Source organism: Helicoverpa zea, chromosome 27 (assembly GCF_022581195.2).
Source record: "Helicoverpa zea isolate HzStark_Cry1AcR chromosome 27, ilHelZeax1.1, whole genome shotgun sequence".
Classification (NCBI taxonomy): domain Eukaryota; kingdom Metazoa; phylum Arthropoda; class Insecta; order Lepidoptera; family Noctuidae; genus Helicoverpa; species Helicoverpa zea.
In genome coordinates this window covers 6,736,582-6,762,198 of record NC_061478.1, presented here as the reverse complement: position 1 = coordinate 6,762,198, position 25,617 = coordinate 6,736,582, and the positions used below count along the sequence as shown (strand labels likewise).

The window sequence follows — 25,617 nt, the reverse complement described above, 5'->3', positions numbered from 1 at the left end:
GAAATTAGAAACTTATAATGAAAGGTAGCTCTTTTCTATTTAACTACAATAGACTTCAACTATAAGAAATACTACCCAAAGTGGAATTCATAGTTTCGTCGACTAAATAAGGCTACGCGACCGTAATTATAATATAATGTAATAAAATAAACGTATGTTTATTATTGAGTAAATAAATATCCATTTTTATGTTTTCGTAAGTATCAGTAAGAAACAGCATTAAAAATATTATATTCAAAAGTTTTAAAAATATTTTTATTTTTGATGAGTGACCTCATTCATGAAAATAACCATAGACAGCTATTTAGTGATGCACTTATCATTTCAAGTCGATTGACTTATGTATTCTCAACGTGTTGTTTCAGATACAATAATCTGCTATTTATTTATCGTACCTTTGCTGTAGCTTCTAAAAAATGAATTTATGAGAAAATATACTTCAAGATTTTGCTTATAACTTTGAGCTTACACACAGAACAGAGATCCAAAGATTTTATGTTCGTAAAGATCTGTTAATTATCTATATTTTAATAAGTATTTTTTGTAACTACCCTATTGTCCAAAAGCAATACAGAGTTCAATGGGAATTTTGACATTTGATAATTTCCAATTAGTAATTCTATTAGTTTCGTTATGTTAGTCACGAACACATCACTAAAGCCATTTTTTTTTCTCTGCGAAAATTAAGTTTGACGTGAGAGCCTACAAAATTTTCGAGTGCACTTCAATATAGAAAAAAACACTCAATAACCATCTACATGTAACATGTTCTCATTGAATTCTTTAAACACCCAAAACCAGGTAAACAATCATAAGCAGCCGTCTAACTTCGTAAAACAATAATTTCTTGTGCAAAAACCAAAACTGTTTTGTCACTAAATATAACCTTTTGTCATTGCAGATTTTAGTTAGTTTTAGCCAATTATCTTCAAGATATTCAAGTGTTTTTCGACATCGTAAGCAAAACAGCGGGAAAAATAAAAATGTGAGGGGGCAAGAGGGTTCAGTCGCACATGACGCAATAGTTTGTCAGGAAAGTCTCGAGGAAACTATCAGGAACTTTGATAAGAATGTCTTAAGGTACGTACGGGTGACCGACAAGGCTGAATAAGGCTATGCTTTTGCTTGTTATGTAAACCAACTGTAGATTATTGTTGATGGCGTATAAAAACAATCCAAATTTAAACATTGCACCATTTTAAAATGATAATTTCGATTAAAATTTTGCTAGAAATGAAAGAATAGCCTTAGTATTATGTAAGGTAGGTTTGTTATTAACATAAAGAGTCAAATGTTTTCATTTGAGATGGCATTAGAGTGTAAACAGAGTCTATTGTTAGCCTATGTTCTCTATTACAACACTAACATTGTCTTTAGCAGAATAGACTTTTAAAATAGCTGCAAATAGTCATTTAAATACTATAGAGGTGATAGTAACACTCTTTAAAATGTACTTGAAAATCTATGAAAGTAAGTGAATATAGTTCTTGTTTATTATTTCAATTTTAATGTTTTATGCGTGTGTAAATAAGACTTACATATATAGTTTCTAGACATAAAAAAGTCAATTGATACATGCTTACGTTGATAATATGATGACATTTATATTTAAATCTATACTCTATACTAATATTATAAAGAGGAACCATTTTTAGTTTGTTTGTGGCTCCAAAACTACTGAACCAATTTCGAGACGTTCTGTCGCAGTCAAAAAGCTACAATCTTCTTGATTAAAAAAGACTATATTTTATCCCATTACGGACATTAGTTCCCTATGGGATGCGGGTGAAACCACAGTAAAACAATATCATATAAAAACAGTATGTTTGCCAACAATAATACAAGAGGGCAGACAAATTAATGTCATCACTGTTTACTTTGAAATAAGGTTGAAATTTGAATAATTTGAGAATATTTAATTCTGTCTGTATATTGACCTCTCCTATAGTAAAGTTTATTTATTTTGGACTTTAGCTTTGGCTACTAGAGGTTGAAAATACGTTCTTACTGTTCTATCATACTTTTACTACTAAATTAATTGCAAAATGTTACTTTATTTAGCTAAATCATTGTATATTTATAATCTCTTATGACAACTGTTGAATGAGAGAGTTTGGTGAAATGTTAATAAATTGAAATGTATCTGCACTACTGGGGCCCGATTCTCCTAAGTTAATAATGTCAAAATTGAATAGAAATTGAATCGCAATAGCAGTTTTAACCATATCGGGCATTCTGCTGCTAATATAAGACCAATTGTATTCCAATGACATTTCCAACTCCAATTCCATTGACATGAAACTGTTTTAGATATCAATTGTTTTCATGCAGTCACTGCTTGTGCTTTCGACAGCTGTAGTCGGCAGCTAGCATTCAAAATGAACCTTTACATTCAGTAATAGTACTGATACTCAGCTGCATCCTGTAAGACTGGAAGCCAACCCCAACATAGTTGAGAAAAAGGCTCGGAGGATGATGACCTTTGCATACAGTTACCTATCCATGAGTCATTTTTATTGTCAAAATTAACATTTTGGGCTGTCATTGATATTAATAATGCCAACAACTATTTAAATATTTATTCAATGAAATTGAAAAAGGGTCTTGACCTGATACATACTAGCTACCTATGCTATCAAATATACATAAAAACTGATAAATATTTTCAAAATAAAATAATCTTCAAATTGACAGTTTTTTTCCAAATTCAAAACAAAACATTACTGCGATTTTGAGTTTTTTTAATTCATAATCAGTTGACAATCAGTTTTACCTAGGTGTAATCTGAAACTGGGATGAGGAGGTCAGATGGGCAGTCAAAATCGAAATATTCTTTTTTACTTTCTGCATCAATTTTTGTAATTATAATAGTATTATGTATCTTATTTGTTTATGTGACCTCATAAAATGAGAGAGATAATATAATGGTTCTAATTATGTATTGCTTATTTACTTTCTAGAGTCTCAATTTAGTTACATAAAATTACATTGTGTGTACAATTATTAAGAGTGACTGGCGTTTTTTTTTCATAATTTTATGCTAATTAACAAAACCAGGCAGAAACATGATGTTTTTTGTATGGGAATCTACTCTTATGCTATTTTATTCACGTTTTTAGTATTAGTTTCAACAATTGTAGGTAATACATCATCTGTGAAAACTTCACCTATATAACTATCATGCTACATGAGAGACGCCTTGGTGATACATGGTCGGAGAGAAAGTCAGCTAGAAGCTAGAAGTTCAGACACACAAGTTTATTTGTATCCGTGCATCGGAGAGCACGTAAATGTCGGTCCCATCGGGTTATGAGAGTGAAGGAATAGTGAGTGCACCTGTGTCTGCGCAAATGCTCGTGCACTATAATATGTCCTGCGGAGCTGGCTGATCTCCTTATATGAGAACAGCCACCGTGGCCGAAATCGGCCGTGGACGCCATTATTATTATTTGTACACAAAAATATTAATATCGCTCATATGTTTTCTAATATCCTTATTTTCTGCATTCCAGTGAGATGAAAACCATAGAGTTTCGTACCCTGGCGACTCGGGCGTGTCGTCCGCGGCTGCGAGACATGGCGTCCGCGCGGAAGGTGTCCCACATATCCGCCGACAGCTTCGAGCAGAACAAGAACGGGTGGCAACATGTGCCTGCGGTCACTGTGGACTTTACTGGCAAACGGACGAGGTCAGTGGTTATCTGCCTAGCCGTTTTATAAATCAAATAGTTATGCAACTGAGTACTCGTGTGTTTGTGTTTTTTATGGCACTGTCTGATCTCCACCCAACAAAGTTACCCGGGCAAACTAATGACTGGTCTGGTAGGAAAACTGTTTGTCAAGCTAGGCTTACGAAACTGGCAGGAAATTGTTACAATGTAACTGGTCATTCATCCACTGACTGTTCATCTAAACTTAATCATTTATCTATAAAGGCTGATTTTGTTTGTTTACATGAAAGCGCTAATCTTCTGGTCCAATTAGAAAAATTATTTCAGTGTTAGATAGCTCTTTATCGAGGAAGATTATAGGCTACCTTTTATTCTGGTTTTGCGATTTAATACCGGTACGTTGATGACACCTCTAGTAGAAGCTATTTCATTTATACTAAATTATTATTATAAAAAAATCCTGTAGAAAAAGCAGGGCCTTACTTTTTTTTACGCTTACACGCTTAAATCAGCTTCACTTGTAACTATGTATGTAAGAAAATTTTGGAATCTTAATGTGACCCACTTCCCGGTCTTCCATTAGGATGAAATTTTGCACGCGCTCTGAGTTCTGATGACAATACATGACTGGCTAAGAAACAAACAGCGTGTTTTTTAGTTTTTTAAACTATTTATATATCACAAATCCACAGACTAAACATACACGAGAACTTCAGCCGCCTCCTGCTAGGCGGGGGTACGTTCCAGTTCGCCGTGCAGACGCGCGGGTTCAAGACCGAGCGCGGCATACACGCCGACCTCAAGCGGAACCCTAACCTCATTAATAGGCTTCGTGAGTTCAACTAAATCTATACCAATTATTATAATAAAGAGGAAACTGGGAACCATTTTTTGTTTGAACGTTAGAGGCTAAGAACTAATGAACCGATTTCTTGGGAACCCTAATCTGATACAAATATAAATAAGGCTTGTGTTTAAACACCACCCAAAAAAGTACCTATTTTACTACCAAAAAAATTCTAAACGGTTACCAAAATGGATAAATGGTCACCAAATAACGTTTCCAAAAATATTATTAAATAAAACCATTTTTTCGTATTATTGACTACTAAAAAAATATATGGACGCCTTTAAAATACACTTTAGACCAAATATTATATATTGTCACTACTTAGATGTTACCAATTATGTAATACCATGACTCCTAATTTGGTCATTTTTGTTAGACTAAAAAAGCTAACGATCGCTAGAATATTTCCCAAATACCAATTAATATACTGGGGTTCCCAAACGTACCTCGCTTATTTATTGTTATATGAATTTGGGTGTAACTCAGTACGTTTAAAATGTAAGCACGCAACATGCAGCAAGCATGGCTTCTGTCACGGCTCCGGCGCTGCGGGGCTCCGGCGGTCCCATGCGAGCTTATCGTCGCAGATGGTTTTCACGCTCACCACCGCAGCTTCGGCTTGCGCCTCAGCCGCGGCGGCGAGCGCTTCAACTACCTGCGCCTCAGCTCGCAGGCCGCCTCGCCCCTCCGTGCCTACGCGGTTTTGAATTGCACTCTAGGGGTAGGGCAGACAAGACTACGTGGAGTCGGTTTTGCAGCTATTCGTTTTCGTCACTAACTTTGATTTTTGGTAGTAATATTAATCTTTTAGTTGGATAGAATTTGGTGACCATTAATCCATTTTGGGAAAAAAAAAATAATATTTGTGCGAGATTTGCGATTTTTCTGATGTTATTTTATTTTTTTTGGATCATAATATTATATACTTTAGTGCCCTTTTAATAAAGTCAATTTATTTTTTTTGGAGTTGTTTATTTTATTTGGTGCCTCAGCTTAGAGTCTTAAAAATATTTTTGGTGACCGCCTAAATTATACCCTATAAATAATAGTTAATTAAGCATCAAATTATTAAAATAATATAATAAATAATAAAGATAGATATATCTTGTGGTTCCACTCATCACGAGAGATTATTACCTGCACATGGATAAAATGTAGTATGTGCTTTTCCAGGCTCGAGACTATCTCTGGTTACAAAGCCCATTATTTTAAGAATGTATGCATAGGATTATCCTGGTTGTGAAGTAGTTTCCAAAAATCGACATATTACACTAGGACCCACCAATTTAACATGCCTTCCTGACTTCTGCAAGCATTACTTAACCATATTCAGGAGTGCTGTGGTTCGTAGGCAACTAAATCACGATTTTTTCAAAATTTAACCTTGTATTATGTAACTATAATTTTAATACCTCATAGACCAGCTGATTACCTAGCTTTAAGCGTGTTATTCCATTATTATCCGTGAAAACCTATAATTGGCTTTCTGTTTCTATATATGTTTACAACATTGTTTTGTATAGCCGTTGGTTTTCCAATAAGTAAATAAATAAATAAATAAATATTATCTATCAATCCGTGCAGCTGATATTAATATGTATTAGTATATGATTTAATGTTAAAATATTTATTTATAGTATTTTCTATGGGCTTTAGACGCCTGATTTATATAAATAAATAAATTAGCTACAAGCTCCCTCTAATATCTTACCTTCTCCCTCAGGCTTAAGCGCCCAAGAGCCAGACAAGCAGCAGCAGTGCCCGGAGGTGGCTCCTCGCTTAGACAAGCTGCTCAATGAGGACTCTTCACATCTCACGCACCAGCAGAAGGACAAGATCAAGATCGCCTTCGCTGAGGGGTATCTTGCAGGTATGTAGTGAACAAGCCAGTTGCCTAGGCGTTTCGTAAATCGGCGATTTCACGACTGAAAATGGTTTGGCACAGTTAAATAGTACAACTCATCATAATTGGTTATTTAGTTTATAAACTTCTTAATTTTAAGTAAATTATCACTAAGAGATTTTTGTTAATGTATTTTTATACAAAATAATCTGTGGCCAATGAAATCGTCTTATTTCGCAGGAAGTTTATAATACAATTTTGCTTACATATTTATTTGCATTTTTACCCCAGGTTCACATCCTGACAACGTCCGCGGCACTAAAGCCTCAAAATACCTGAAGCTGGTGCAGCAGCTCCTCACCATCGTGCTGTTCCTCGCTATCTTCGTCAGCCTCATGGCGTCCGTCAGCGGCACTGTCTTCAGGTATGATGATGAACTCCTAGCCGATTATCGGCCACTGCGGCGGCGGCTGTTCTCATGTAAGTAGATCAGCCAGCTGCGCAGGACATTATAGTGCACGAGCATTTGCTTGGACACAGGTGCACTCACTATTCCTTCACTCTCATAGCGCGATGGGACGACAAGCCGACACCACCGGAGAGAGGTCAGGCGCAGGACCGACATTTACGTGCTCTCCGATGCACGGGAGTCTCAATCACCAACTTCCAGGCTACGGGCTGCTTTGTGAAAGTTTCTAAAACCCACAAAGCAATTTCGGCCCGACTCGGGAATCGAACCCGAGACCTCACTTCATCAATGTGATTGTTTTGGGATGGTTTGTAATAGAGTAAAACAGCTAATAAATAATATAGGCTAATATTCCTCGATATATTGCAGGATCCAGCTGGGTAACCAGGTGGAGGTTGACCCTGAGGACATCTCCGTCACCTTCGAGGACGTCAAGGGCGCTGACGAAGCCAAACAGGAACTTAAGGATGTTGTACGTATATGAAAATATTAGTTTTTTTGCGGTTTCACCTGTTTTCTGTCGGTATTATTTGGGGTACCTGTATGAAATACAGTCTACGTCATAGTGGGATAGGAAAGCCTCCAATGGCCTCCATACAGTGAGAAAGTTTTTACAATTGAAATATAACCTGATAAACTTTTTAATGCTAAATGTAATAAAAGTTTTATTCCTAATAATATTTCTCAGATATGTTTGAATTGTAAGAACTTGTGGAATTAAACAAAGACATATTGAGACATATTATCGCGAATGATAAGATTATATCTCTTCTAGTGTTAGTTTGGATAACAAACACGTTTTATATTTAAATTTTCCGCTAACAGTCCAAGCATCATCTTACAGCCTACTTAAATGTTGCAACAATTGCCTTAAATGCGACAGATAATAAATTGAACTCGAGTGTCGTTTCAGTATTCGCCATATATTTTTTTTTACAATTCTGCTCAATAGACTGGAAATTGCAGTAACTTAAAAAAATCGTTTTAGACAAAAATATATACAAATATACTTACATTCTTACTAAATAGTTACTTATACATATTATAATTCCCCCCCAGGTGGAATTCCTAAAGTCCCCGGAGAAGTTCTCGACCCTGGGCGGCAAGCTGCCCAAGGGGGTGCTGCTAGTGGGCCCCCCCGGCACCGGCAAGACGCTGCTGGCGCGGGCCGTGGCCGGCGAGGCACGGGTGCCCTTCTTCCATGCTGCCGGACCTGAGTTCGATGAGATATTGGTGGGTCAGGGTGCGAGGCGTGTTAGGGATTTGTTCAGTAAGTATATAACTATACTATTGGAACGTTACGTACTTCGCTGTGTAAATAAAAAAAAGAACTGCCCGATTATGTACAAACTTCATAACAAATTATCCACTAAATAGTTCGAATAAAGTCTTAACATTTTTTTTTGGATATGGTGAGCCTGTTCTTCAAGTTATAAAATTGCAATGAAAAATTACATTAATTTTTATATGCTGACTTTAGACTAATGGCCAGTTTGATATCAAGAACACGCAATTTCACATGTCTCAAATAGCAATATGTAATAGAAATTATAAGCCTAACCTTTATCTACCGAATGTCTGACACTTTATCGGTAACCAGTGAACAGCTAGACCTAAGGCTACTCCTAAAACTTCGCTGACCATCTGTCAATCCGTCCATCTATCTTCAAGCTGTGTCTCATAAACATCGCAGTTTAATCGGACAGTCGAAATCAAAAAATATTATGTACATAATACTGTTGGCGCTATAACATCAGTGGTCGATCAACCTCTATGAATGTTAGTTAACAACAAGCCCCTCTCAATTTTAATGATATTTTGTTCGTAGAAGCGGCCAAAGAACGTGCTCCGTGCGTGATATTCATAGACGAGATAGACTCCGTCGGTGCCAAGCGGACCAACAGTGTACTACACCCATATGCTAACCAGGTAACACTTAAACAGTCATTACATACCTTTTTGTGATTTAAAATATAGCCCAAAAGATTTAGTGGGAACAAATTGTCGATATTTATTTATTTTATGGCAAACTGTAAACTGTTACAAATATGCATCTTTATCCTAGTTATACATTACCTTTTTAGGGCTCTGTTTACCCTGATAGGTAAATTTATCATACAATTTAGGCCCAAGTTCATGACGCTTTTACTTTGAAGCGAGCCTTTTCCCAACTGATGATGAGGCGGCTGTTCTTATATAAGGAGATTAGCCAGCTGAGCAGGACATATTATAGTGCAGGCACATTTGCTTTGGATACAGGTGCACTCACTATTCCTTCACTCGCATAGCGCGATGCGACGACAAGCCGACACCACCGGAGAGAGATCACGGAAAACGTATCATCGATTCCTTTTGAAAAATTTGCAAGTTTGATGCCACCTTAGGGATTTTTTGTATATTCTGTTCTTTACATAGTTTTCTATACATTTCCTTCCAGACAATAAACCAGCTGCTATCAGAAATGGACGGCTTCCATCAGAACGAGGGCGTCATAGTGCTCGGAGCCACCAACCGTCGCGACGACTTGGACCAGGCGCTGCTGCGGCCGGGACGCTTCGACGTCGAGGTACTGTCCAGTTGACCATCCGGCTAGCCCTTAGAGCTCTGCCTCATTGAGACGCCATGGCGACGTCGCCAGCGGCGCAGGTCTGGCTCCGAAGGTCGCCAAATCGAGTGGCCATGGCGTCTCGACAGTCAATTGTTTACGTCGTCGCTGAAGAAATCGCACGCTGAGTGGCGACCACACTGGCGACTGAGAGAGCGAGGTGCATTTTACCGTGTACATTATAGTGGCAACCATGGCATTGTCGCCAAGCTGCCAGAGTATCCAGAAGCCACGTAGAGAACTGTAGCTAGTGGCCACGCTTTCGTCGCCAAGTGAGTTAGGTACCATATATTTCAATATTAACTGCTTGGATACCTAGCTGGCGACGTCGCCATTGGCGTCCTAATGAGGCAGAGCTCTTACCATGGTGTATAGTTGCCAGCGTAACACCGTCGAGACGACTTAGACCAGGCCCTGCTGCGGCCGCCAGCTGACCATCCGGCTAGGCGTATTAGGATCACAGAGGCTTATCAGCATGTTTTAACCAAAATCGAAAGTCATTTATCCAAATAAGGCTGCAAAACAGCAAATTTACAAAAGACAGCCCCCAAAACGCCCGCCCTTCATCACTTCCTATGTGTTTTTGCTGGGAAGAAGAAGTGGTGAAACAAACTCCCCAGCAACGAAAATGTAATTCCTCTGGTAGTAGCCTTAAATGGGACCTAAAAGAATCATCATCTGGCTAGTCTTTTCTCAACTATGTTGGGGTTGGCTTCCAGTCTCAACGGATTCAGTTCCAGTTACCCGGGCAACCCAATACCCTTTGGTAAGACTGGTGTCCGACTTTCTGGCTCCTGACTACACGTTACGACTGCCACAGATGTTCAATGACAGCCGGGACCTACAGTTTAACGTGCCATCCGAAACACAGTCATTGGTGTCTAAGATATACTTAGAAAGTACATACAAACTTAGAAAAGTTGCCTGACCTGGAATCGAACCCGCATCCTCTTACTCTAGGGGTTGGTTCGTTATCCACTGGGCCACAATGACTTTATATATTTCATATATTAAGATATCAATGTTATATATTTGTAGGTAAACGTACCAACCCCAGACTACGGAGGTCGTCGCGAGATTTTAGAACTGTACCTGGCTCGGGTCCGAGCTCATCCGGAGGTGGACTGCGACGTGCTGGCGAGAGGCACTACCGGCTTCACTGGCGCCGACCTGGAGAATATGGTCAATCAGGCTGCTCTTAAGTAAGAATACTACTAATATATTATCAACTAACGACCCGCTCCGGTAGTACATAATGAAGTACATAGGGGTAGTACATGAGGGAGTACATAATGGAGTACATAGGGGTAGTATATAATGGAGTACATAGGGGTAGTACATAATGTAGTACATAGGGGTAGTACATATAGTACATAGGGGTGGTATATAATGGAGTACATGGGGGTAGTACATAATGTAGTACATAGGGATAGTACATAATGTAGTACATAGGGGTAGTACATAATGTAGTACATAGGGGTGGTATATAATGGAGTACATGGGGGTAGTACATAACGTAGTACATAGGGATAGTACATAATGTAGTACATAGGGGTAGTACATAATGTAGTACATAGGGGTAGTACATAATGTAGTACATAGGGGTGGTATATAATGTAGTACATAGGGGTTGTACATAATGGAGTATATAGGGGTAGTACATAATGGAGTACATAGGTTAGGAGTACCGAATGTTTTGACCAGTTGACAGCTGCTGTCAGTTTTCAAAGTTTCAGTAGTTGCAGAATTTCCGTCCTTTGTAATGACTGACTCTTATAGGTATGGTGTTCTAATTCTGATGGGGTGGTCGTGCATGAAAAAACCTCATTCGTTCTGCTCTCCCACAAACGCGATCTACGTCACGAACGAATGCCACAACCTTCAACTTCACCGGGAGCACAGTTCGTTTGTGGACGATCGGCGCTGTCGGGACTCTGTCTCGCAGCTTGGGTGTTGCAGCCCATCATGTCTAATAATTGACGGCTCCGCTCCGGCCAATTCCAAGCGTAGACAATCCATATTGTGTTAAAAGACTGATGCTCTCCGCGCCGGTCTGTGTGAGCGGATCCATAACCTATATACAGGGGCACGATTCTGTTAATTTTACTTCAGCAATATACGATTCACATCCGACTCAATTACGATTAAAGCGTATGTGGCATTCTGCTATTATTTTCTTTGAAATAAACGTTTTTATCCTTTTCTGTCATTTAATAATGAAGCATTTTGTCTGCAAATGATTTACGATTGTAGAGCTAACTACCGTATAGACCAAAATCACCAAAATGGCAGACCAATCGCAAACCAATCGAATGTCGTTGGAATACGATTGGTCTTATATTAGTAGTAGCAGAATGCCCTATATGGTTAAAACTGCTATTGCGATTCAATTTTGTCATCATTTACTTAGCAGAATCGGGCCCCAGATATAAATTTCTTAAATAGGCACATATAAAACAGTGCGGTATTCCCCCAGGGCAGCAATAGACGGCGCTAAGACCGTCACGATGAAGTACTTGGAAGACGCGCGGGACAAGGTGCTGATGGGCCCCGAGCGACGCTCCCGCCTGCCGGACGAGGAGGCCAACACCATCACCGCCTACCACGAGGGGGGACATGCTATTGTGGCGTACTTCACTAAGGTATACTGTAGTATAGTTCATCTGTCTACGAGGAGGCCAACACCATCACCGCCTACCACGAGGGGGGACATGCTATTGTGGCGTACTTCACTAAGGTATACTGTAGTATAGTTCATCTGTCTACGAGGAGGCCAACACCATCACCGCCTACCACGAGGGGGGACATGCTATTGTGGCGTACTTCACTAAGGTATACTGTAGTATAGTTCATCTGTCTACGAGGAGGCCAACACCATCACCGCCTACCACGAGGGGGGACATGCTATTGTGGCGTACTTCACTAAGGTATACTGTAGTATAGTTCATCTGTCTACGAGGAGGCCAACACCATCACCGCCTACCACGAGGGGGGACATGCTATTGTGGCGTACTTCACTAAGGTATACTGTAGTATAGTTCATCTGTCTACGAGGAGGCCAACACCATCACCGCCTACCACGAGGGGGGACATGCTATTGTGGCGTACTTCACTAAGGTATACTGTAGTATAGTTCATCTGTCTACGAGGAGGCCAACACCATCACCGCCTACCACGAGGGGGGACATGCTATTGTGGCGTACTTCACTAAGGTATACTGTAGTATAGTTCATCTGTCTACGAGGAGGCCAACACCATCACCGCCTACCACGAGGGGGGACATGCTATTGTGGCGTACTTCACTAAGGTATACTGTAGTATAGTTCATCTGTCTACGAGGAGGCCAACACCATCACCGCCTACCACGAGGGGGGACATGCTATTGTGGCGTACTTCACTAAGGTATACTGTAGTATAGTTCATCTGTCTACGAGGAGGCCAACACCATCACCGCCTACCACGAGGGGGGACATGCTATTGTGGCGTACTTCACTAAGGTATACTGTAGTATAGTTCATCTGTCTACGAGGAGGCCAACACCATCACCGCCTACCACGAGGGGGGACATGCTATTGTGGCGTACTTCACTAAGGTATACTGTAGTATAGTTCATCTGTCTACGAGGAGGCCAACACCATCACCGCCTACCACGAGGGGGGACATGCTATTGTGGCGTACTTCACTAAGGTATACTGTAGTATAGTTCATCTGTCTACGAGGAGGCCAACACCATCACCGCCTACCACGAGGGGGGACATGCTATTGTGGCGTACTTCACTAAGGTATACTGTAGTATAGTTCATCTGTCTACGAGGAGGCCAACACCATCACCGCCTACCACGAGGGGGGACATGCTATTGTGGCGTACTTCACTAAGGTATACTGTAGTATAGTTCATCTGTCTACGAGGAGGCCAACACCATCACCGCCTACCACGAGGGGGGACATGCTATTGTGGCGTACTTCACTAAGGTATACTGTAGTATAGTTCATCTGTCTACGAGGAGGCCAACACCATCACCGCCTACCACGAGGGGGGACATGCTATTGTGGCGTACTTCACTAAGGTATACTGTAGTATAGTTCATCTGTCTACGAGGAGGCCAACACCATCACCGCCTACCACGAGGGGGGGCATGCTATTGTGGCGTACTTCACTAAGGTATACTGTAGTATAGTTCATCTGTCTACGAGGAGGCCAACACCATCACCGCCTACCACGAGGGGGGACATGCTATTGTGGCGTACTTCACTAAGGTATACTGTAGTATAGTTCATCTGTCTACGAGGAGGCCAACACCATCACCGCCTACCACGAGGGGGGACATGCTATTGTGGCGTACTTCACTAAGGTATACTGTAGTATAGTTCATCTGTCTACGAGGAGGCCAACACCATCACCGCCTACCACGAGGGGGGACATGCTATTGTGGCGTACTTCACTAAGGTATACTGTAGTATAGTTCATCTGTCTACGAGGAGGCCAACACCATCACCGCCTACCACGAGGGGGGACATGCTATTGTGGCGTACTTCACTAAGGTATACTGTAGTATAGTTCATCTGTCTACGAGGAGGCCAACACCATCACCGCCTACCACGAGGGGGGACATGCTATTGTGGCGTACTTCACTAAGGTATACTGTAGTATAGTTCATCTGTCTACGAGGAGGCCAACACCATCACCGCCTACCACGAGGGGGGACATGCTATTGTGGCGTACTTCACTAAGGTATACTGTAGTATACCTCATCTGTCTACGAGGAGGCCAACACCATCACCGCCTACCACGAGGGGGGACATGCTATTGTGGCGTACTTCACTAAGGTATACTGTAGTATAGTTCATCTGTCTACGAGGAGGCCAACACCATCACCGCCTACCACGAGGGGGGACATGCTATTGTGGCGTACTTCACTAAGGTATACTGTAGTATACCTCATCTGTCTACGAGGAGGCCAACACCATCACCGCCTACCACGAGGGGGGACATGCTATTGTGGCGTACTTCACTAAGGTATACTGTAGTATAGTTCATCTGTCTACGAGGAGGCCAACACCATCACCGCCTACCACGAGGGGGGACATGCTATTGTGGCGTACTTCACTAAGGTATACTGTAGTATAGTTCATCTGTCTACGAGGAGGCCAACACCATCACCGCCTACCACGAGGGGGGACATGCTATTGTGGCGTACTTCACTAAGGTATACTGTAGTATACCTCATCTGTCTGCCCAGTCTCATCATCTTCGAGCCTTTTCCCAACTATGTTGAGGCTTCCAGTCTAACCGGATGCAGCTGAGTAACAATGTCCAGTGTTTTACAAGGAACAACTTACCTATCTGACCTTCTCAACCCAGTTACCCGAGCAATCCCTTGGTAAGACGGGGTGTGCCAAACTTACTGGCTTCTGACTACCCGTAGCGACTACCAAAGATGTTCAAATGACAGTCCGGACCCACCAATATAATGTACCTTCAGAAACATGGAGGAACTCGTCATAACTATATGGTTACCCCTCCACGGTCCAAGGGTTGCTTAACCTTATGATCAATTGACCGATGCGGCTATTTCTTAGCCACGAGTTATTAACAGTGTTTTAGGTGAATGCCAGGACTGGTAGCGGGAAATTCAATTGCAATCCAAAAAACGTTTTAAGTTTTTTCAAAAGTTTCGGAGATGAACAAAGTCGAAGATTAGTTTGAGGTATATTACTACCGCAAAGATAAGATCTCACCTCATATCTTCTGTCAAGTTAGGCCTCAAAAATCATTTTATTATGAACTTCTCCATTAATATAACATAATAATTGTTTGTTGTAGGACTCACATCCACTACACAAGGTGACGATCATACCGCGCGGCCCCTCACTTGGACACACCGCATACATACCTGCTAAAGAAAGGTAAATATAGAAAAAAATACATAACTACCTATTTACGACATCATATTGACATACATTCACATAGACTGTTAAGTCAAGTTTAAACTAAATCGACATTTAAACTAGCTAATTCTTTTAGTAAAATATATTGAGAAGATCAGATTATTATGAATGATTGATTAGAGAATAAATGATTATGATTATTCATTTTGCATTTCATCAGTTTAAACATTAGTATTATTTTAAATGCGAAGTAAATACATAAATATGTCTTTTACACAGATACACACTGATATATTTTGGCATGTAGGTAGTCTAAACTGATCTAAACTCTGCGACAGGACTTAGGTCATTTTTTATCCGAGATCGGGAACTAGTTCCCTCCGGACGAGATAAATATCCTTAAATACTTGAATAAAACAAGGTGTTACTTTCATTATTTTTGTAGCCAGTTAAGACCTGTGTCTGTAAATGAATACTATAGTGTCACAGCTCTCTGATCCTCACTACTTTTATAGGAATACATTTACCAAATACAGTAAATTCTAGATTTCTTTATACTGTGTACTTCTTGTCTGTACTCTGTGTGTGATATAAAGAAATTCGCACGTATTAATCAATCTATATAGTAAAACCGTAGCGCTTGTGTGACAGATACCACGTGACGAAGCAGCAGTTGCTTGCGATGATGGACACCATGATGGGAGGCCGGGCCGCTGAGGAACTCGTTTTCGGACCAGAGAAGATCACCTCCGGTTAGTGGGAATATACTACCTTTATTAATAAATAAATCGTTTATTAACTTCATGTGGGCATAATTTTACAATTCAATGCTTTCATATTAAAAAAAAAAAACGGATTCTAATAAAATAAAAAAGAAAACCAGATGCCGCTTTGAGACTGATGCAAGTGAAAAAAACGACTGCAATAATGTTTAAAACCATCTCCTACTATCTGACAAATGCTATGCTTAAATCCGCGTCGAAATCGGTTCAGTAACGTGAGATAATCGCGTCAAACATAGGACATTTTTTAACTAGGTATTTTTTATTTTTAACTTTTCAGTGTTTCTTTGTCACTGTTTTATAATGTCATCACACATGCGCCTGACTGTTAAGTTTCTACCATATGCATGCCTACAACTCCTCGATTCTTAGGGTTTCCATCATCAGATCATGGAACTGATGACAAGGGAATTATTTGGGAAGTACTTTTTTGTTTGAAAGGGTTCAAAAAAAAAAAATAATAATCCCTTTCAGTCTTTTTTCACATGTAGGTTGTGTCTAACAGTCTAACCGGAAGCAAATGGAGAACCAGTGTTTTACAAGGAGCGACTGCCCATCTGACCTCTTAACTTTATGTACGATAGATCCGCGCGGTTTTGACTTAGCCTCGAGCACTTTGATGAAGTTCCTTTCACTAATTGTCTGAACACGTTTCTATATGTATGTGTTGGGTGTTCCAGGCGCATCATCAGACTTAAAGCAGGCGACGTCAATAGCATGTCACATGGTGCGTGAGTGGGGCATGAGCGAGAAGGTGGGGCTGCGGACCATGGAGTCCTCGCGCACCGCCCTGCAGCAGAGCGAGCAACTCGGCCCCTACACCAACGAGCTGGTCAGTATACCTCAGCATCAGCCCTGCAGCAGCATCTGCCACGTGAGCGAGGAGGTGGGGCTGCGGACCCAAGATCTCTGAGCAAGGCATTTACGAGTAGTATCCCAGTTTCATCATCTTCCGAGCCTTTTTGCCAACTAAGTTGGGGTTGACTTCCAGTCTAACCGGATGCATCTGAGTACCAGTGTGCTACATGGAGCGACTGCCTATCTGATCTCCTCAACCCAGGCAACACTATACCCCTTACTGGCTTCTGACTACCCGTAATGACTGCCAAGGGTTTTCAATGACAGCCAGGACCTACAGTTTAACGTGCCATCCTAAACACAGTCATCGGTGTCCAAGATATACTTAGAAAGTACGAAGTTGCATTGGTACTTGCCTGAGGTTGGTTTTTACCCACTACTAGGCCACCACAACACCTACCACCAACCTACCCAGGTAGCCCTATACCCCTTAGTAAAACTGGTTGTCAGAACTTATGGCTCTTACAAAATAGATGCATAGTATTTAGAAGAGAGACCTGTTTACATATATCGGGTGTGTCGTACTTAATCACATTTGATTCTATTACAAATATTGTATGGTATTCTATGGCGAATTGTATAAAAATTAACCTCATCCATTCAGTGGTTTAACCACAGGAGTCATTTTTCGTTTTTATAAGTTACTAGCCGTTTTCCCGCGGTTTCACCCGCGTCCCGTGGGAGCTACTGCCCACACCGGGATAAAATATAGTCTATGTTACTCGCAGATAATATAGCTTTGTAATGGTGAAAGAATATTTAAAATCAGTCCAGTAGTTTTTGAGTTTTTCCATTACAACCAACCAAACAAACAAACAAACAAAGTTTTCCTCTTTATAATATGAGTATAGACAACATCATGCATGTGTAAAGAAGAGATAAAGTTAGGAATATCGAATGTTTTCAAGGTAGAATTTCCATTGTTTGTAATGACTGGCTCTTATATGGTGTTCTAATTTTCGCACATCTCTATTCTATTTACTTTGTTTGAAAAAATCTTTTTTTTTTAAATAATTTTATTTATTTATTTATAAATAAATAAATAATTTATTTGTATGTATTTTATTTTTTTCTTTGTGTTATTCGACATACAATGACTAGTATATTAACGTTTTTCATTTAATGTGATTAGGTAAGACACGCCCGATATATTTCCCCACTTTTTAAGGGGAGTACTTACCGAACGTTTATATTGTGATATATGTTGCAGGTGGACGGTGAAATCAAGAAGATCCTGTCGGACAGCTACGACCGCGCCAAGGCCATCCTGCGCAACCACGCCAAGGAGCACAAGGCGCTAGCCGAGGCGCTACTCAAGTTAGTATTATAACTTCAAAATACTCAAACGTTACTTAAGTCATATTGAAACCTATTTCCAAGTTAAAAATAAAAAAATAGATATGTACTAGTAACAGAATTATGTAGGAGCAATGGAATTGTAGTGGCATTTTAGTATTAGGCCGTAAGGGATCTGGACCTTTCTTGTGATTGTGGAAATGTAGGATATGCAATTTCAGGAATACTTTCAAGTTAATATTCCAAATATTTTGTACAACTAGGAACTTCAAAATTTTTAAAAATCTGAATTTGAAAAGGGGTGTTTTTAGCGCTTATATTTTTTTTATCATTTAGAACTGTGCACTGCGGTTTCTTCCATGTCCCGGGACAACTATTTTTCCCTCTCACTATAGACTAGACTATCTCAATACCAAAATTCATTTAAATCGGTTCAGGAGTTTTGGTCGAAAGCAAGACAGACTTACTTTTTGTATAATAATTCATATTACTTAATAACATTTACGATATTTTTTCAGATACGAAACTCTAGACGCAGACGACATAAAAGCCATCATGAACGGCGAGAAAATCAAAGTAGAACGTCATGGGCGGCCCAACAAGGAGCCCTCCCCCAGCTCCGCCCCCTCCGCGCCCTCGGGGGCGGGGCTTCTCGGCAGCCCCCACCCCGCCCCCGCCTAGCCACGCCCACAACCCCTACATGTGCAAATTGAAAATTTTGCAGGCACCATCTGTAAAAGATTTGAAAATAAAAATAAGTAAAACATGCTATGATTAGTCAGAGTTTGATTGTAGCTAGATATTGTAATTTATGCCTTCTGGTAATGAGAAGTGAGAACGTTACAAAATAGTTGTAATTTTAAGACGTTCTATTCAGTCGAGGTATAACTCATGTACGATCTTTAAATATGTATAAAGTAATTGTAAAAAAAAACGTTCCCAAAACATTATTTTTCTGAATATATGAGATTTTTCCAGTGCTTAAAATATGAATTTGTTATTAATTTCGAAGCACTACATATCGATTAATTTTATTTTACAAAATAGTTTCACCCTTAGACTCTTTGGTTTAAAAATAAAAACAAAACGGTAACCAGCCGTATACTTGCCGCCCATTGGTCTAATCTGCGACAACTGAAAATGGTTCGGTTATAGTTTTAGTTAACTGACCAATATTAACAGAAAAGTATATTAATAAAAGTGCCGATGTTAAAGTGAGATAAAGCTATAGAAAGTATAGTGTCATCACTTTTGCACAAATTAACTAGACCTTTGTATCATGTGTTAATCATCGAAATCTCTTAACACGTTTTCCTTTCGAAATATTAAGTATTAATGTATATTTATCTCGTTTTGTCTAAATAAAAAATAAATTCTGACTTAACCCAGGCTCTACTCTGCTGACTTTTTGTAATACTTAGTTCTTACAAAAATACCATTCCTGATAGATTTGCCAAAAAATACATTTTGCACTTATTCTCTTATTATAACAAAAAAATATAGTAAAAAAAAAGATTATTACTTAAATAAGACTGTGTTAGAAGAATTAATAAGTAGGATCAAAATCACAAGATAATATATGGGTTATACCTTTAATATTATTTTCCAGTTTAATTTTTATTTGAGAAACACGGAAGAAGCAATATGATAAATATATATTAGTCTAAATAGATATTTTGTGTATTTGTAAAGAGGAATATCAATAAAAAATTAAAACTGGTAAATGTTATTTATTTACCTTACCTCATCTTGCTTGGAACCAATTAGGTATTTAGGTATTCAAGAAATTCATATTTACTAAAAAAAAACTTAACTACCTACTATCTTAAACTAATAAATAAACTATATATAGTTATCGGCACGGATATTGAGCCCTGACCTTCACCTGCGCAGAAGCGATTTATTGGTTTATTGCCTTATGTGTACAATGCGCAAAGCGATCTCCACTCTTCCGCCGAGAGCTCAATATCCGTGCCGATAACTATATTAGAAAGTTTTTTTTGTGAGCTTGCTGTTTTTTCCCCAGTTTCACCCGCATTACAGGGAAACTCGTATCTGAATAAAATATAGCCTATGTTATTACTTATTAGGGGATAGTGGGTTCCATAGTTCCGGAGCCCTAAGGCAGGGTACAAATAAAACATGTTTTCTCTTTATTTTACAAGTATATACATTTACCTCAAAGAATCCAACATTATTTTTAGCATACAAAATCATGCTTAATTTCTTAGATAAGAAAAAAACAGAAATCCAAAGCTGCAATTGTCAAAATAAAATACAATTTGTATTATTTTCAAAATGTCTATAAACTCAAAGATTTTTCATTGTTTTAGTGACCAAATAAATTGTTCAATATGAAAAGATCTTTTATTCAGCGACACGTCCTAAGAGCCTTCATACCAAGTATGTTTTAAGTAGGTACATGTATTTTGCAGGATCATTATACATATTTAGTAGAACTAGGTGAACTTACCCCGTAGTTCCACCCCCGCATCCAGAGCGGACTACTTCCCGTACCAGGGGCCCGATTCTCCTAAGTTAATAATGTCAAAATCGAATAGTAATCGAATCGCAATACGATCGTAATAGCAGTTTTAACCATATCGGGCATTCTGCTACTAATAAAAGACCAATCGTATTCGATTGACATTTGATTGGTGTGCGATTGGTATGCTATTTTGGTAATTTTGGTCTATACGGTAGTTTGCCGTGCAATCATTTTGCAATCGTAAAACATTTGCAGACAAAATGATTCATTATTGAATGACAGAAAAGAATAAAAACGTTTATTTCAAAGAAAAAATAGCGGAATGCCACATACGCTTCAATAGTAATCGAGTCGGGATTGGATCTCAGTCGAATCGAGTCGAACGTCAATCGAAGGTCGCTTAAGTAAAATTAGGAGAATCGGGCCCCTGAATAAAAAGTAGCCTATTCTTCAACTATGAATGAATTCATGAATAGGAAAGCTCACAGTCGTTGTTCTGAATAAAAACAAATTAGGTAGGAGGATAAAATACAGTTGGCCGGACTTACCATTCAATAATACTTACGTTGTCTGCTTCCTTCAATTCTCTTTTTACCATCACTGATCAAGCATTGAGTCTTAAAAATTGTTCTAAACCACGTCTTAGCAGACCTTGGTCAAAATCCCGAAGTAGTACTAAATAACATACTTCCATAAGCTTCCATAGTAACAAGAATAATCCACAAACAAAACAACGACATAATTATTTGTAATAGGTACATATTGTAAATTAGTCTGGACTTTAATTATTGTGCTAGAACACTCGCAAATTCTTAAAATGAATTATGCCTAATAAACCATTCCCGCCAAAATTAGAATTTTATTTTTTAAATTCTTTTCCTATCTGATGACTAGATGGCGCTGACCTAGGAACGTCAAACGAAACTTATTTGTCATCAACAAAAATAAGATAGAAAATAGGGAATTAAAGGAGAAAAAAAGTCAGTCAGGTTATTATCCGAATGTCCCAAAAGATTTTGAAAACAATTTGTCCAGAAATTCCGTACTTTTCAGTCAATTTTTTTGAATGGCAACACACAAACACAAAATTTAGAAAACACCCATTTTTCCTCAACATAATATTTCCGAAATCAATAAAATATAAATAAGTTACTACATATGTATTATGTAGTGTGAATAATATAATGCTTTCAGTTCATAAATCATTCAACTCAATAAATGGAAAACGAATATGTTTTCGTAACGTGGATTTCCCACCTAGACTAAAAGATTCAGTATTTATGATAATCTCGTTTATTTTGATAAAAAAACGAGTTCCCTCTAGCAGTTTCACTCGCGTCCTTCAATAAATCCAATTTTACCTGCTTACTCAGGGTACTACATTATTTTCCATACATTGTCATTCCTATTTTTATTATAATAAGTATCTGTTACACTTGGCTTCAGTAAAGTACTCGAGGTAAGTGCTTCTCGCACCCGGATGATAAGTGCCTACTGTGCCTAGGTATATTCTAATGCTAATTTGTGTGTAGGTATATTAATAGCATGATCTTACTTAAGCCAAGTTTCCTGAGAGTAACAAACATACACACCTCCAAACTTTTGAATTGATAACATAGTGTGAAAAATAACAAATATTACATTTAAATAAAACTACTTTTACGGATTTTATCGCGTTATATTAATATTATTTAATCCCGACGTTTCGGATCCTTTACAGCATCCATGGTCACGGGCAGACTAAGGTGTTGGTCGTCTTGATATATTAGTTACAAACATGCTGTTGTATGCTGTAAAGGATCCGAAACGTCGGGATTAAATAATATTAATATAACGCGATAAAATCCGTAAAAGTAGTTTTATTTAAATGTCTAATATTCGCGTAAGTGTCAGAAATCAATAAACAAATATCACAATTTAAAATGGGGAACAATTTTTTCCTTACAAAATTTCTTATTTATCGATCCTAAAATACACAGCTGTGTTGCTAGATCTAAGCAGTTTGACATAGCATCATATTTTTAACAGGGGCCCGATTCTCCTAAGTTAATAATGTCAAAATCGAATAGAAATCGAATCGCAATATGATCGCAATAGCAGTTTTAACCATATCGGGCATTCTGCTACTAATAAAAGACCAATCGTATTCGATTGACATTTGATTGGTGTGCGATTGGTCTGCTATTTTGGTGATATTGGTCTACTTATACGGTAGTTTGCTGTACAATCATTTTGCAATCGTAAATCGTTTGCAGACAAAATGATTCATTATTGAATGACAGAAAAGCATAAAAACCTTTATTTCAAAGAAACAATAGCAGAATGCCACATACGCTTCAATCGTAATTGAGTCGGGATCGGATCTCAGTCGAACGTGAATCGTATGTTACTTAAGTAAAATTAGGAGAATCGGGCACCAGGGCGTGACGTAAGGAGCTCTATCAAGGGCCTAGGACAAACTAAGGACACCTTCAAAAGTAGGTAGATTATTTATCTACTAAATAGTGCTTATAGGCACTTCGGTATATGCGTATTTTGTAAAGAGCAGATATTCTTGAAGTCTGCGAGTTTATGAGTACATACCTACTATTTTGTGCCTTATTCTGATTTAACTAAATTAACTATACAGGCTACCTATCTGAGATTTTGTTTATTTGTGCAACTAGTTTGACGTTTCTGAACAGCTTTTATAGGCCTATTTGATTTTTTTTTAAAATTACTATGGTCTATACTTTCTACAACGTTTTAATGTTCTGGACTTTGAAAAAGATTTTTATCAAAATGAGACTAACGTTCGGCCATTCAGAGAATGCGTTCCTGACACGTCGCGATTGAACTGACGACGTAATAACATTCATTGATTATTGATATAATAATGTTGTTTTAATGCTCCTCAATTGTTAAAACGGTAAACAACCAGCAAAAATATTTTTATCGTAACTGCAACGCCATTGCAAAGTTACGTCGTCAGTTCAATCGCGACGTGTCAGGAACGCATTCTCTGAATGGCCGAACTATAGGTACACTTACGCTATTTGCTAGTGTCATACAGCTACATCTTACCCCGCTACGTATATCAACTCCCTCAGAAAATGAGTAAAATTACGTAACAGACTAGAGGGAAATAAAAATACAAGGCCAGACTGCTGCAAGTTTTTATTATATTCATGCACAGTCGCATAAGTATGCACTATAATGCAGCTCAGGTCATTCAACTTGACTAATCTACAAAAAAAGGTTAAACGTAGATCATTGCCAAGGCTGAACACATAAAAAACAAAGATGGTTGACTATATGGCGGGCCGAAAATAAAAGTCTAGGTACCTACATACAAATCCGTCTAGACTCTTGTAATATAATTGGATCCGTAGGCTTCTATTGCGAAGTAAATGTTAGAACTTTGTTTGATCCATAGATGAAAGATATAATATTTGTGGATAGATAGAAGATATGATGTTTTACATGGAAAACAAAACGACTACCGGAGATGCCATAACGGAATATCTCCTAAGAGAGTAGCGCGCCAAAATAGTTGTAGGAACTGATGAAAAAGGAACCCTCTACTTACTTGGGGAGGATTTCAATACCTATCTGGGTCCCGATTCTCCTAAGTTAATATTGTCAAAATCGAATAGAAATTAAATATAAGACCAATCGTACTCAAATGACATTCGATTGGTTTGCGATTGGTCTGCTATTTTGGTGATTTTAGTATATACGGTAGTTTGCTGTACAATCATTTTGCAATCGTAAATCATTTGCAGACAAAATGATTCATTATTGAATGACAGAAAAGATAGCGGAATGCCACATACGCTTCAATCGTAATCGAGTCGGGATTGGATCTCAGTCGAACGTGAATCATATGTCGCTTGAGTAAAATTAGGAGAATCGAGCCCCAGATTCCTATCTCTAATAAGCAAAATAACGGATAGATGGAATATTAGGAACAGCAGTAGCCGACAAACTATCAATTAAACTAATCAGAGTTACCTACTTACAGTAGTTTGCTAGTTGTAGTTTTAGGGTGCAAAGCACCCTTGGGATTGGCTAGCTACATATATTGTAATTACTGATGTCTGTGCTCAACCATTCAGTGGGCTGCGGGATTGTTCGGGGCTGCGGGATTGTTTGAAAGAGTTACCGCGGCCCTGGTACATAAAAGGCCTACGACGGAACACGACGGTTTTTAGTCAGAAAGAGTCTGATACTCCCTCACCGCTGCTAACCCACAGCGGGAGGAGTCATTTTATGATTTTTGATGTCGTTAAAAATAAACCATTCGGTTGCGCCATGGATAAATAGCATTTTTTTTCTCATTACAGCTACTTATTCGTATTTTGATAGGCACCTACTAAAAATTATAATTGTTTCAGCCATTTAACCGCAAAATTAACAGTAGGTATTGAAAGTACTAAATTCCCATTATTTCGTAAGGATTATGTTGTTACTCAACAGAATATTGACCTCGGGAAGGGTTAAGTTACAACGCAAATAAACCGGTTCAAAATACTATTGATGAATCAACTCCAGACAAACCATACACTGTTAGACCTTTTTCACGTCAAAATATTCTAATAAAATTGTGACTCACATATCTTACGTAAGTGTTCCCTATACTATACCTATAATAATATTATGTAGGTCTGTAGACGAACAGACAGAAAAATAAAACAAAAACTGTATTTTTACGTCGAAGAATTCGCATCACCATATCACTGACCTCTTATAATAACTAGTACACTTTCGAGGTCAGTTTTCTTTAAAACGTCGGGAAGTAGGTATACCTATATTATGTGCTCATGTACTAGACATATTATATGTATATGTTATTGTACCTAGATACAAATATATAACATCGGCAGC

At 38.7% G+C, this 25,617-nt stretch overlaps 1 protein-coding gene across 1 annotated transcript; it reads left to right on the top strand.

Moving 5' to 3' along the window:
* Positions 1–625: 625 nt before the first annotated feature.
* On the top strand, positions 626–20,624 carry LOC124643299 (ATP-dependent zinc metalloprotease YME1L). The gene is made up of 17 exons (XM_047182227.1): positions 626–801; positions 902–1,080; positions 3,513–3,689; positions 4,364–4,503; positions 6,245–6,391; positions 6,656–6,788; positions 7,203–7,305; positions 7,893–8,103; positions 8,662–8,762; positions 9,271–9,399; positions 10,477–10,640; positions 11,915–12,080; positions 15,263–15,345; positions 15,979–16,079; positions 16,790–16,941; positions 18,178–18,284; positions 18,782–20,624. The coding sequence occupies exons 1-17, from the start codon at positions 766–768 to the stop codon at positions 18,942–18,944; spliced, it is 2,292 nt and encodes a 763-aa protein (XP_047038183.1). The 5' UTR covers positions 626–765; the 3' UTR covers positions 18,945–20,624.
* Positions 20,625–25,617: the final 4,993 nt, after the last annotated feature.